Source organism: Leptonotus elevatus, chromosome 8 (genome assembly GCF_054856555.1).
Source record: "Leptonotus elevatus isolate MCC_2025b chromosome 8, RoL_Lele_1.0, whole genome shotgun sequence".
Taxonomy (NCBI): Eukaryota; Metazoa; Chordata; class Actinopteri; order Syngnathiformes; family Syngnathidae; genus Leptonotus; species Leptonotus elevatus.
In genome coordinates, this window is record NC_141246.1 from 25,447,192 (window position 1) to 25,460,668 (window position 13,477).

The 13,477-nt window shown below is 36.6% G+C and overlaps 1 protein-coding gene across 7 annotated transcripts in view; it reads right to left on the minus strand.

Moving 5' to 3' along the window:
* Window positions 1–13,477, minus strand: part of tenm3 (teneurin transmembrane protein 3) — a 269,085-nt gene that overhangs the window by 1,768 nt on the left and 253,840 nt on the right. For all 7 annotated transcript variants that reach the window (XM_086083026.1, XM_086083025.1, XM_086083024.1 and 4 more), the window contains 10 exons: window positions 12,975–13,172; window positions 11,930–11,989; window positions 11,169–11,513; window positions 9,924–10,168; window positions 9,657–9,838; window positions 7,180–7,382; window positions 5,533–5,643; window positions 4,967–5,109; window positions 4,766–4,890; window positions 3,001–3,131 (listed from right to left, as the gene is read on the minus strand). In XM_086083026.1, the coding sequence (XP_085939152.1) occupies window positions 3,001–3,131; window positions 4,766–4,890; window positions 4,967–5,109; window positions 5,533–5,643; window positions 7,180–7,382; window positions 9,657–9,838; window positions 9,924–10,168; window positions 11,169–11,513; window positions 11,930–11,989; window positions 12,975–13,172 (1,743 nt within the window). The remainder of the gene's footprint in view (window positions 1–3,000; window positions 3,132–4,765; window positions 4,891–4,966; window positions 5,110–5,532; window positions 5,644–7,179; window positions 7,383–9,656; window positions 9,839–9,923; window positions 10,169–11,168; window positions 11,514–11,929; window positions 11,990–12,974; window positions 13,173–13,477) is intronic.

Genomic DNA, 13,477 nt, shown 5'->3' on the forward strand with positions numbered 1-13,477 from the left:
AAAAGTGCAAATAAAAACACATGTAAAAAAACTATAGTTCAAAAATTGAATCCCAAAAAATTAATATAAATGGAAATTAAAACAAAATATATATATTTTGGAGCCCAACCCAAGACACGCTTAGGACCGCCCACTCATTTGAATGACATTTCGACCTGACAAAGCGTATATAAACGTGAGAGCAGAGCATTTTTCTTTAATGACTGATATTTAATTCTATTTATATATTTAATTGTGTATTTATTTTTTATATTTTATTTTTGTGTATTTTTATGTGTATATATATATATATATATATATATATATATATATATATATATAGAGATATATATATATATATACATATATATATATATATAGATATATATATATACATATATATATATATATATATATATATATATATAGATATGTGTGTGTGTGTGTTTTTTATTTCCATTTATATATATATTTTTGAATTATATTTTTTATATCAGTTTTTATTATTACTTTTATTTATTTATTTAGTCTTTTTTTTGTTGTTGTCAGTTTTGGTCCTCCATAGAAGCAAATTATTTATTTGACAATAAGGAAAAGTTAAGGATATTTAATCTTTTGGTTGAAAAGCAGAATGAACCTAAAATGCACTCTGACCTTTAAAGGTGAACTTAATTTGGCCTTCTCTAAAGTCCAACTGCTTATTGTGTCAGTACTTTTTGCTCAGTGAGGTGAAATTGCAAAATTCACAGATACTTGATCCATTAGAATTTACTTGCATGCCTTTCTGTGATTCTGATTCTGAGTCTCTATCTCTTGTGCAACCCGTAGACATTCTGACAATCTAAACTCAGTGGTTAATTCCCTTTGAGAACATCCTGTTTGAAGAACAACAAAATTATGTTGCTCAGTTAGGTGTTTTTTTGGTCTCATTATATAAAAAAATGAAGCGAAAAATGTGCTTGCTTGAATGCCAATTTAAATTGAACCAGGAAATGTATTGATTCATATAAATTTGCGGAAAGTAGTGAAATATTGAATAGTTTGACATGTGCCTTCAAAAGTTTAAACTAATTCACATGTAAAGGTTCACGAGCATATTATAGTCATCCCTAAATTTCACCCAAATACATCATGATAATGTGTATGATATAGTATTTAGGCTCAAATCACTTTCGATATGTAACACTTTTTACTTGCCAAGATATGTCAGATTCTGGTAAGCGTTAGGAGAATATGTGCATTACTGTGTCTTCAAAGCAGAACAAAATAATAATAACAAAATAAAACAGTCAGTATTCAGCTTCCCTTTTTTCTTGTGGTCAAACACTCTTTCCCTGATAAGAATTCAATCTGTGATAATCTTTTCTTTGCCATTGATTTTTCTTATATGCAATTTAGCTCACTTTTAAAAGTAAATTAAGTAATTAAGTCTCTCCCTCTCGCCCCCCCCTCCCTCTCTCTCTCCCTCCCTCTCTCTCTCTCTCTCTCTCTCATAAGTTGTAAAGGGTTGTGATACAGACTGTGCATCAGGAATATTTCCTGTTAACAAAAAGTCTCTGTGAAAGTGAGCGTGAAATGTTGTGAGGGGAAGAATGATTGGCTTTCCCGATGCCACTTCTCGCCTCATTTCCTCTTTCATTATGGCCACTCCACCTTTAGTTTATTTTCCCAGGTTAAAGTGTCTCTTGATTTCCTCATGTATTTGCACTCTCTTGGTTTTAGATGTTTCCTACATTTCTTTGTGTTAGGTCTCAATTTTATGTTGATTTTGTCTAGTACCTGCCTGGTTTTGCCACTGTGAAAATTACTGTACTGTACTTAAATAGTCTATTTATTTGAAATTATATTAGAGATAAAGAATTCAGTTTGTCTTAACTGGACACATGTTTTTGAAATGCGAAACAAACAACTGTTTCATCCAATCTGTCACCTTCCTGAATTGCACAATTTATTCAATCTGCGCACCTCATTTTTTATATACATGTTATGTTCCAAGCCCCACAGCAATAGGTGAATTTCCGTGAAGCATTTACGCCTCAATTAAGTCATTACAAAAACCCCGCTCCCTCCCGCCACGCCCCCACACACACTTAATGAATTTTACTTTTAAAATGCAAAATGAAGACTAAATACAGAGCTGCTGATTATAGGCTGCATTCAGAAATCAATGTGAGCGGAGCAGGTTCTGCACCCCAGCAGCAGCTAATGACTTAAAGTTTCTCTTTTTATCTTAATAAAATGGCTTACCTTAACCAGAATCCTGTGACATATTGTAGTCATTCCTGGTGGATTTATGTGCCTAGTAAATTGTTAGTTGCCATGGCTACAATTGCTTCTTCATCTTCTTTGCCCTCTTTCTTTTAAAGAAGACAAAGAAGCACTTGCGTTGGAAGTATGGAAGTAGTCATGAAAACTAACTTTCAGTTTGCACCACAACAATTTACAAAGTACAAGGTGCATGAATCCACCAGGATTGTACCTTTATATATAAATACTGGTGAAGGTAAGCCATTTTAAGGTTAAAATAAAAAACTTTAGCGCGTAGTTATTAGCCGACGTTTTGTTGTCCTTATGCTGTCATAGTGTAGAGCAGTTTAGTTTCCTTGTACTGCACTTGGCTCCATTTTTTGGGGGCATAACCAAACGGCACATTTGAACAATGTTCTGAGTTTTCAAAAGGTCTGAGTGAAGCAGCACGCTGAGAGAGTATTTCTGAACACACCCATGATGAGGGAATGGGGATTTTAAGGGCGACAATCTGTGTGTTAATGCTCTCGGTTTTTATAAATTTCCCTTAAAAACAAACAAAAACAAAGAAAACGTTTTTCTTGACTGGTTCAACTTAGAAGGAAGAAAAATAGTGAAATAAAACAATATATGAAGTTATGTTCACAAATGAAAACCTGCGATAGAGTGAAGCGGCAATAACCGAACTGCGAAGTAGCAACGGAACACAGGCAGGATGTTTATTTTTGGGTAAGAGAATAGTTGTTGTTCTGAGGGTGTGTGAATGTTACTCACAGGCAGGTCATCCCACAGCTGGCTTTTTTTCATCTCCAACGATGGCTGCGTCAAATCAAATTTTGGAATAGGGAATCCTGGAATTGCGTTGTGCAGGTGGAATCCAAACGTGACCAACCAGATGTTGACATCTCAAGAGACAGAGAAGAAAACATTAAAACCTTCTTCTGTTTACAGTACAACTGAAAGAGCCCAGGATATACATGAAATAGTTTACATTGTTAATTATGCTGTTCTTGTAATATTTCGACAAGAAGCTCATACTTTTTCCCACTTGGCCCAAAACACTGCAATATTACATGAGACCGATCACAACCTCAGGATGCTTTCATTCATACAGCTTGCTGTCTGTACTTCCAATCAATTGAGGGGTTTCTTAACATGGTGCATTTCCCCATGGTCCCAAAAATTATATGAAATGTTTTTTTTCTGTTGGCAGCGGGCAACAGAATGGAAAAAGGAAGAGGCTTGTTTTTATGTAATGACTGAAACAGCAACTATTCATCTACAAATTGGATTGCAAAAAATATTTGTCAATAATGAACAGCCAAAAAGGAATTTGCAAACAATAATCATTTTAGAAATTAATTCAACCTGTAAAACTCACAAACATATTTAACTCATTCAAATCTAAAAATGTATAAATACGTTTTTAACACTTTGTCCTTCACTCCCTAAAACATATTTATATGTTTTTTTCATGTTATTTATTTATTTTTATGCTAGAGCATACATACGGTTTTGATACAGCCTCTGACGTGAAGAGGTCGCTTAAACTAATGGTAGTTATTACAAAAACGGCCAGCAGGTGGCAGCAGAGTATAAGAGCTCAGCATGTTACAACAAGCTCCTTTTGTCAGTGTTTTCAACAGGGTTGTGAACAATGATGAAACTTAGCTATATTCTAATACTAATTGCTGCAAAACAGAAACAGATAAAAATTACTACTACTATTATTAGTACTTTTTTCCTGATGAAGGAAGAGACTCTAATCTTTCGTTTGGTATGTTCCATGTTTTTATAGTAATATAACCCAATATTCTGTGGACCTTGCAAAATAAGTCAAAATTCAGTATAACAGCCGGGAGCAAAGGGGGTTCCTTCTGTGAAAAAGGCTGGGAGCGAATAAGTTCATAATTAGGATGGTTTCACTTTCCACTTTTTTTGAGTCCCCCTCCCCCATTCTCACCTTCAGGTACAATATTCAAGGTCTGTTAAAGTTCCTGTTTTGTGTATAAGTGAAAAATTAGCTCTCTGGTATGAGCAGTTATTATTGCTAAACTATTGTTTCGTTATTAGTTTGAGGAGTTCTTATCAACAGTAAATTAAAACTATACTAATAATTTGCAGTTCATAAAAAAGCTAAACCAACACAAGCATTCTATCGTTAGAAATCCACAGCATATAGGAACGTTCCCCTATATTTAAGTTATTTCGACAAGTAGTAAGAGCAGTACAGTAATTAGATTTTTTCCCCAAGTTTGTATAGTGGTTAAATATTTTTCGCACAAATGTGTCCTAAATCACTACAACTGGATGGAAGATAAAGACGCTTAATGCATTCGTGTAAGTAAGCCCTTGCAGCACATAACCCAATTATGTAAAAGTTACATAATCACAGCCTGAGAAACCCACTAAACGTTCACTGTGCGTTTCTACAAAACTGACTGGCTGCAAAATGACTTATTTGTCCTAACCTAGTTTTTATGCACTAGATGCACTAATCACTTTTCCATCTTAACTGTACTGTATGTTTCAGTGTTACCTGTTACATATTCTTTAACTTGATGGATTTTGCTGATGGGGTTGTTGCCTTGGAACATGTAAAGATTGAAAGGCTGAGGGTCTTTACCAACCCTGGTCCACGTGCTGATGTCGGGGGTTGTCCACCTTCAAGACAACTCATTGGGGTTAGACAAGTCACTGACAAAGCGGTTATGTAAAGTGCAATCACATCTCAACTTACCTCCCGGCGGGGATGTCATAGTCTCTGTCTCCGAAATGTAGCAGTCGTGTCAGGGGATCATACAAGCCTCCGTGGAAACCAATTACCAGCACAAAGTCTGGGTTTGAATCAAAATAAATCTCGCCATACGCCGTGTATTGCACCTACACACATAAAGAAAGGCCTTTTGTCATTTGGAAAATTTGTAGTGATAAAATGTGCACCAACATGTTTTTTTTTAAACAATTCATTATGTCCCAAGTAAACACACACACACACAAGCTGCTTTCACACTTGATTCCCTGCAAATTGGCGGATCAGAGGCGTAGCAGTAGATCCGGGATTTATTCGCCTGTCCCTTTCAGACAAGTCCCACTGAAACGGCTTATTGCCAAGGAACATGTTGACGTGGGTTGTCCCATTAACATAATTGGATGCATGGCAATGTCAGCGTGACGGTGACAATCACTTTCAACACAAAGGGCAGGGAGTCTCGGATGTTAAACTTCTCGGGACAGCACACTGCAAAAAAGCTGGCGAAATATTGCAGAGGCTAAGATGGCCGGTGTGTAAGAGACGACACATACCTGCTTAAGTAAAAGTCCATTGTTGCTGAAGACAGCCAGAGGGGTCCCGGTGTTGTCACATGCAATATAAAACTCTTCTCCACTGCTGATTTCCATAGCAAAAATGTGGCCCTGTGCAATAAGCATTAACAACAACAACAAAAATACACATTCATTTAAAATATACTTATAGAAAAAACATGTCCTTGTGCAATAAAATTTTTAGACAAAATAATATAGTTATTCAAAATTGAACAATAGGAGTTAATTGATTGCGCTACAGAAATTACAGTACACTTATGTCGACAGCATCTATTTCAACAGTATATTACTTTGATTAATTGGGGCTTCAACAAAAAAATAGGTCTGCACTGCCTTCCCTTCTAATATAGATTCTGTATGGTCATTATATTTGTTTATGGTCACCGGAGGGGAGCTGGCTGCAAACAGACTGTCATAAATTCAAAGCTGAGAGCAAGATCCAATCGCAATAAGCCAAGTCGTTAAAGCACTGACTAGAGAGAGTTAGATTCTAACAAAATGTTTTATATTATTCATTTTATGTCTTGATCTTTTGTGCCGCTGAAAAGAAACAGAATCATGTAGCAGTCAAATTGTAACACATCAGCACATAAACTTTAAGGACAAAAATATGGAGTGAAAAAAAACCCGGAAAAAGTTATCTGGTATGCATGCTCTACGATGTTAATATTTGTATCCGTGGGAATTTTTATACATTAATCCATATAAGAAACTTTGTGAGGTCAGATGTCACTCTTGTTGGAGAAAAATAAGACTGGCTGACAATTTCTATTGTACAAACCCTAAAAGCAATGACGTTGGAACTTTGTGTAAAATGTAAAAGAAAATCAGAGTACAATGATTTGCAAATCTTTTTTTAACCTATATTCATTTGAATACACTACAAAGACATGGTATTTAATTAAACTTTCTAGTTATTTGTATTATTATTATTATTAATTATTTTTTTTAAATATTCACTCATTTTGAATTTGATGCCTGCAACACGTTCCAAAAAGCTGTGACAGGTACATGTTTAATAACGGTAAGTGTTTGGGAACTGAAGACACTAGTTTGAAGTTTTGTAGCTGAAATTATTTCCCTTGTCCCATCTTGCTGAACTAAGCAGGGGTGGCCCTGAAAAAGACGTTGCAGCATATGTTGCTCCAAAAAACCTATGTACCTTTCAGCATTAACGGTGTCTTGACACATGGGCAAGTTACCCATACCATTGGCGCTAACCACACCAGAAAAGAGCCTTTCCTTAATTCTTTAAATTGTTGGTGCAGCCCTAAACAATCTTTCCATGCGACCTATTACCTGCTCCTGACAGAGTGTTGCTACGGACTATATGGCATATCTTTATTCTTATGTTTCAGGAATTTGTTAATATTTCACCTCGTTTACAGTACAAGCGACATTAGCCATGTAATACAAATAACCAGAAATTAATATCTGAACTAGCTTCAGTATTTTACTGAAAATAAACTTAAACAGGTCTTTGGGGGAAGTGTGCATTAAACATGATCCTTCCGATTGATAGGCTACAACTCAAGCAACAATTTTTAAGGTGATACTTATTTTCTTTTATATGCAGGTGCCTATCTATCTGTAAAGAACAACAATAAAAAACACAACTGTTGTTACCTGCAAGTCATAGTAGAAGGAGGTGATTTCGGAGCTGGAGTGGTTGTAAACATGTGTGATCCTGGTGGGGTAGTTCAGGTCAGCATAGAAGAACTGCAGATGTTGTCCTAGACTGTTCCTGGCTGCTACTCGCCTACCCAAACCATCGTAACGGTACTGGATGGTCCAACTAGCGGCTTTACTGTAGACCCGAACAAGAAGACCTAGCGTAATGAACAGGAAAAGTAAACATATTAGGTTAAAAGTCAAAGATGCCAAGTGTACATTTAGCAGCAGCATCGTGTGCACAATAAATTACATTACACACATTACAGATCTTATTATTATTTTTTTTTATCAATTTAGCTTTGCTAAAAGACCAGACAACCCATTCAGAAATATTTCCAACTGAAAGTTGTATTTGTGTTTAAAACTGCCCCACTGAAAAATGTTTCTAGACAAGAAAATACAGTTTGCTGCTATGCATAATGTGATTTTAAAATATATATATATATTGATTATTTAAAAATTGTTCATTATATTTCTGTGTTTATATTAATTAATACAACTTTTGCTTCAGGTCCCTGTGATTAACCTGCAAAAGATTGCTCCTCAAAATTAGACAGTTGTTCGTCAAATTAAATTGTAAAATTGCTCCGTAAAGAAAAAAAGTTATTTCAAGCCTTGTATTGTATTGTATTGTATTGTATTTATTTATTTATTTAACCATATACAATGTCATGACTATATGGCTAAATCACCACTAGAGGGAGCCTTGGTTAATGAAAGACATGCAAACCTAGTGGGCATCTTGAACCAGCTGTCCCCTATCCTTCCATTGTTTCTGCCCCAGCCATCACTTCCATTGACTTATATTGAAGTGACTGAGTTTGGCTCCAATAAATTAATCCAAATTCGCTGAATTATTTTCCCATTTTGACATGGATTTGTTTGTTAGAAACATCAGACATGTAGGTATGATACTAGACACGTTGGTCATTTTATAATCAAGGCTTTCACAACATATTACTTGAATGTTTACAGTCAAGCACCTCTGAGGTATGAAGAAGCCATAGATTTGTGTGGCTGAACGGCCTAAAGGTCTCAGCTGTTAGTTGCATTGTCACTGAGGGAATAGTCACTGTATTTCTGCAGGGGCAGCATATCATGTAGACACAATTTGATACTGACAGCCTACCATTTTACATTGGTGTCATTGGTCATGCCACATTTATGGAACTACACTACAACTAGAAAGCATAACATTTGTGTCACAAAACGTGTAAAGCGGTGCTATTTCATGGATTTTAGTGCCATGAAACAGTGTCACTGGAAAGTGGAAATTAAATCAATCAATCACGTGTTTACTTTTCAATTACATGCTATATTGCAACATTTTGTAATTCTGTACTCATAATAATGCTACTTTACTACAAGATATGTAAGATATTGAATAATGCATTACCTTTTATCATTATGTTCATATAAAACACATTTAATATTGGATTTATGTGTCTTATGCAACTCATTGGTTCTCATTGAACTTACTATTTCCTTAAAAGTAAATATTATTGAGGGAAGAAACATTTTCAAAATACAGTACACTGATTTGTTTGTATTGTAGCTACATGTCTGACATGTAACACATGAAAATTGCTTAAAACTGCGTGTGTTATGATTTAATTACTTTTTACAGGATGTACGCTCTTGTACAATGTCTCATACAAATAAATGAAGTGGAAAGTGGGATCTCTGGTTAGAGATGGTGGCCATTCCAGGCTCCATCCAGAAAAAGGCAAACAACACACCGGAAAAATACCAAGCACCGAAGGAAGAAAGAGAAAATGTAAAAGATGAAGGCAACATTGGTGCCACCTTAGTGCCAGTAGTAATCGGGACACTGGAGGGATTAACCCCCTAAAATGAGTGGATGGCTCCAGCAGATAACAGGAACAACATCCTACATCTCCATGCAGTAGAGTGCAATACTAAGAAGAGCTAAGGTCCTGCAAAGAACTCTCAAGCTCCCAGGACTCTTGGAAAAGACCCGCTTGGTGGATGCTCAGGTGCTTCTGCCTTTCTACACACCCCTGAAGGCGGGACCTAAGGCGGCTTCTGCTAAAACTGGTACATTGCACCTGCCCCCACACAAAGTGTATGAGTTGTAGGAGTTGAATTACTTCAGAGGTGATCAATAGCCCTGAAACATCAGCAAGCCGGCTGAAACATTATTAGTCTGAACCTTAAAATCTGCAGACTGTATTTCAGAGTTTGTTTGTTTGAAATAATAAGTAATAACAAGTACTTTTAAACGGAGCCTCCCAAAAATAAATTCAAATAAATTACTAAAAGTCAAATGTTTACATGACTTTACTGTCCATGGTGAGTATGTCAATCTTTATACTGCCTCATCAACACCGTCACCATTGCAAACGGGGTTAAAGAAAATATAGAACATTTTTTAATTTTCAGCAATTCAACATTTTTTTCCCCCCTACCTTTGGAGTTGTATTCAAATATCTCTGCCCCTCTCTGTCTTAGAAAACCATCTTCATCCAATTTGTACTGAACATCTCCCAGACGAGTGATTCTGTCTCTGAGGTCGTAACGAAGAGGCGTCAACCGACCACTGTTTCCCGGATTCAGCAAATGTAAATTCCCATTTAGGTCATAATTGTACCTGCAAGTCCGGTTCATCAGACTGTTAACAACAGCAATCCTCTTTAAATGGCTTTTTTTTTGTAATCCTTACATGGTGACCTTACCTCCACATTGTTTTTTCATTGAGTGAGACAGTCTGCAACAGTCCATCAACATCATATTCATAGCCATATTTGGTCGTGTTGGCAAATGGTCCTATCTTGATCTCACGTTTGGTGACTCGGCCCATGTTGTCATACTGAATGGTGATCCAGTACATCAGAGACCTGAAGATCTCATATTGGATCTCCTTGATGCGACCATGCTGGTCGAAGTGCTTGGTGTAAGTCATAACTGCTGTGGAGATGATCTAAATGCGGGACACAAGGGAAGACAATCACTTGTTTGATTGACTGTGATCACCTGACGATATTCAACTTCACTCTGCAGGTGTCATGTATACGACCAGATAATCTAAAATTTAATTGTTCTGGCCCTCATTTGTTAGTAAATAAATTGAGTAGTATTGTAAAGCCAATTTTTCTGTTGTGAAAAAAAAAAACTAGTAACGTTCTTCCTATGCCAGTAGATGTCACCCTTGCCTTAGTTACATGTGTGTTCACATATTTGATTTTGTCAAACAGAGGCACCTACTAGCGAAGCAAAGTAAGCAGCAGCTATATTATTGAAAGCCTGCATAAGGAGTCACAACACGGGAGGTAGAAACATGAGGAATTCCCTCGCTCATCCTTGTTTTTCCATGTCAGAACCTTGGCAGAGCATAATGTGTAAGTCATACCAGTCAAAATCCTGTGACATATTTGTGTTTGTGGTTATTTTAAGTTTATTAATGGTGGATTTTCTTTAAAACAACGGCTCGATGCTATTACCCGTTAGCCGAGCTGACCTATGCTAAAGTCAGTGTTAGCCTTGGCAGAGCATAATCTAAGTCAAACCAGTCAAAATGCTGTGACATATTTGTGTTTGTGGTTATTTTAAGTTTATTAATGGTGAACTTTCTTTAAAACAACGGCTCGATGCTATTAGCCGTTAGCTGAGCTGACCTATGCTAAAGTCAGTGTTAGCCCACACATGCTACACAGATGTTAAGTGATATTGCTTACATTGTAATGCTATTTTTTATGCATGAGCACTTGTGTTTTATTTTGATCTGTATGTTGCAGTTTCACAAAATATGAAAGAAAAAGGAAGTAAAGACCAAAGGCTACAACAACCACGTGTTCTTTTATTGTTGGAACTCTTTCAAATGTTTAGCTTGCTGCCTAGGTTACGTCCTCTACACTAACCGAGGGCAGAAGATTAATGTATGACTTTCATAGTTTTTCTTCAATTAACCAAAGCTTTCTCACCTGGTTGATGTCATAATAAATTACTCCAAACTTTCCAAACTGCTCCACCTTTCCTGATATGTCATCAAATTGATAGAGATCGATTGGTAGTGGCGTCTCATTGATGACAGCCTGCATGCTGGTGACTCTGAAGCTGTTGTCGTAGGTGTAGTCAAAACGTGCGTTCACCATCCCATCCTCGCTGAAGCGGAATATCTGCCGGTCAACCAGTGGGCCAATTTGGCGGTAGCGTATTGAACAGATAAACCCTTCGGTCTGCAAGTTGACTGTCTTCAGCACGCCGGCCGTCTCATCGTATGTGAAACTGACCCGAGTTGAATCATACAGAATTTCTGCCAGCTTGTTCTGAGGAGAAAGATGGAGAAGTGTCATTATAGTTTACGACAGCAGATACACTTCATATCCTTTCAGCTTCAGTGTAGTTTATACAAGCTGTCAAACATTCTTGTTCATTCACCACTGCAGCATCTACTAACGCATCAGACCTCCAACACCCTGTGGACCACCTGATATTTCTAGTGTGCTTCCTGATTTCCCTGTGCACCATTGATCTCACTGTGCTGTCAAGAACCAAACAAAACAGAACCTTGACGCAAACATCCATCTTTGAGTCAATTGTTTGCTATACTATTGAAAATGTACAGAATCCGCAACCGAATACTGTATATAAACACTATAATGAAAGACAACAACAGTTTTTTCTTTATACCGTGGTAAATATGTACTATATACCTTTAAAATATGAAAAGAAGTGCACATACCTGTCTGCGATATTTGTACAATATACGCCGACCAGTTCCAAGATGGGCGACTCGAAGGAGCTGATGAGAAAGAAAAAGCTTTTACAATATGTGGACAATGTCAATCATCTAAAAGCAGACATATTATGCATTTTTGCAAGCAAAGTTGCATGCAAATTGCCAGATGTTTAATAACTTAATCCTTAAACAGTGCACTCATTGTAACACTGAGACAATTTGCCCATCTCTGTAGTACCATTAATAATGAATTTGCTGTTTTTCCTCCATCCCTCTATTTGCACATTTGTTATTGTTGATCAGTATAATCAAACTACTGGACACTTTATATTCTTTTACGACACTTAAAAATTTACATTTTGTACCAGTGCCTTTTTTCTAAAGTACTTAAGTGGCTCTACAAAACAAATAATCTGTGTTTTAATATACTTCTGATGGTAGCAGTCACTAGCACAGCTATCACAACCATGTACTGTATGTTCTTTTAGTATTTTTTGTAAGCTCCTTTTGTTTTCTGTTTCGCTCCTGAATATCGTTCACTTTTGTGTACAGTATTTTGATGCGTGTAAGTGTTGTGTCATGTAAAGCACACGGAGTTACCTTGTGTATGAAATGTGCTATAGAAATTGAACTGCCCTGCCTTGCCATAAAAACCTAAATGAACTTGCACAGATTCTGCACAGTAAAATTCAGTGTGTGTAGTTTGGTATGAGTGATGACACAAACAATGCCTTTATCGTTTTATGGGAGCTTTGATGTGCTTCACAAATAATTGTTTTCTTCTTCATAAAAGTACTATTACGATACAAGGGTCACATACATTGGCTGTGTTTAGTAGAATTCTTGAACTGTGGGGTATTTTGACCAAAGCATTTAACATACTGTACTGTACATTCATTGTATTAAGACACAGTTTTACTTTGAGGCACAAAATTCTCTGGTGAGCTGATGCTTGCAGGAAAAAAGGGAACATATATTGTACAATTGTACAGTCTAACCTAAAACTAATCGTACAAAGGCTCATCATCAGTACTACTGATTTACACACCTGTCCATCTTCAGAGTAGTCCACAGTAACTGAGGCGTTGCTCTCCGGTGGAGTGTAGATATTTCTGTAGTAGCCGATGGATCTTATGGTTTGCATGGTGTGTCGAGCTACGCTCGGCATGGTAACAGCTGACAGGCGGTCCCCTGAGTCATAATCGAAAATGTACTGGCGCTGGCTGTGCAACAGTAAGACCATGGACTGTTGAGAGAGACACGAACAGCATGTAACATACCAAACGATACGGTCAGTCAGGTTATGGAGAAAAGAATAAAAATTAAATAATAAGTGCTATATATAATATAAATCTTATGCTGTATATAATAAATGGAATTTTCATAATCTATGCAAAAAACAACAACAGAATTTGATAAGGGGGCAAGTACTGTTACCGGTTAATATAAACAATGCCAGTTAAATGGTGTGATTTCTGAGATATGTACAAACTTGTTTAAGTGTTGTTCTATGTCTTTACTGTTATTACTATTGCAAGAGTGTAATAGATT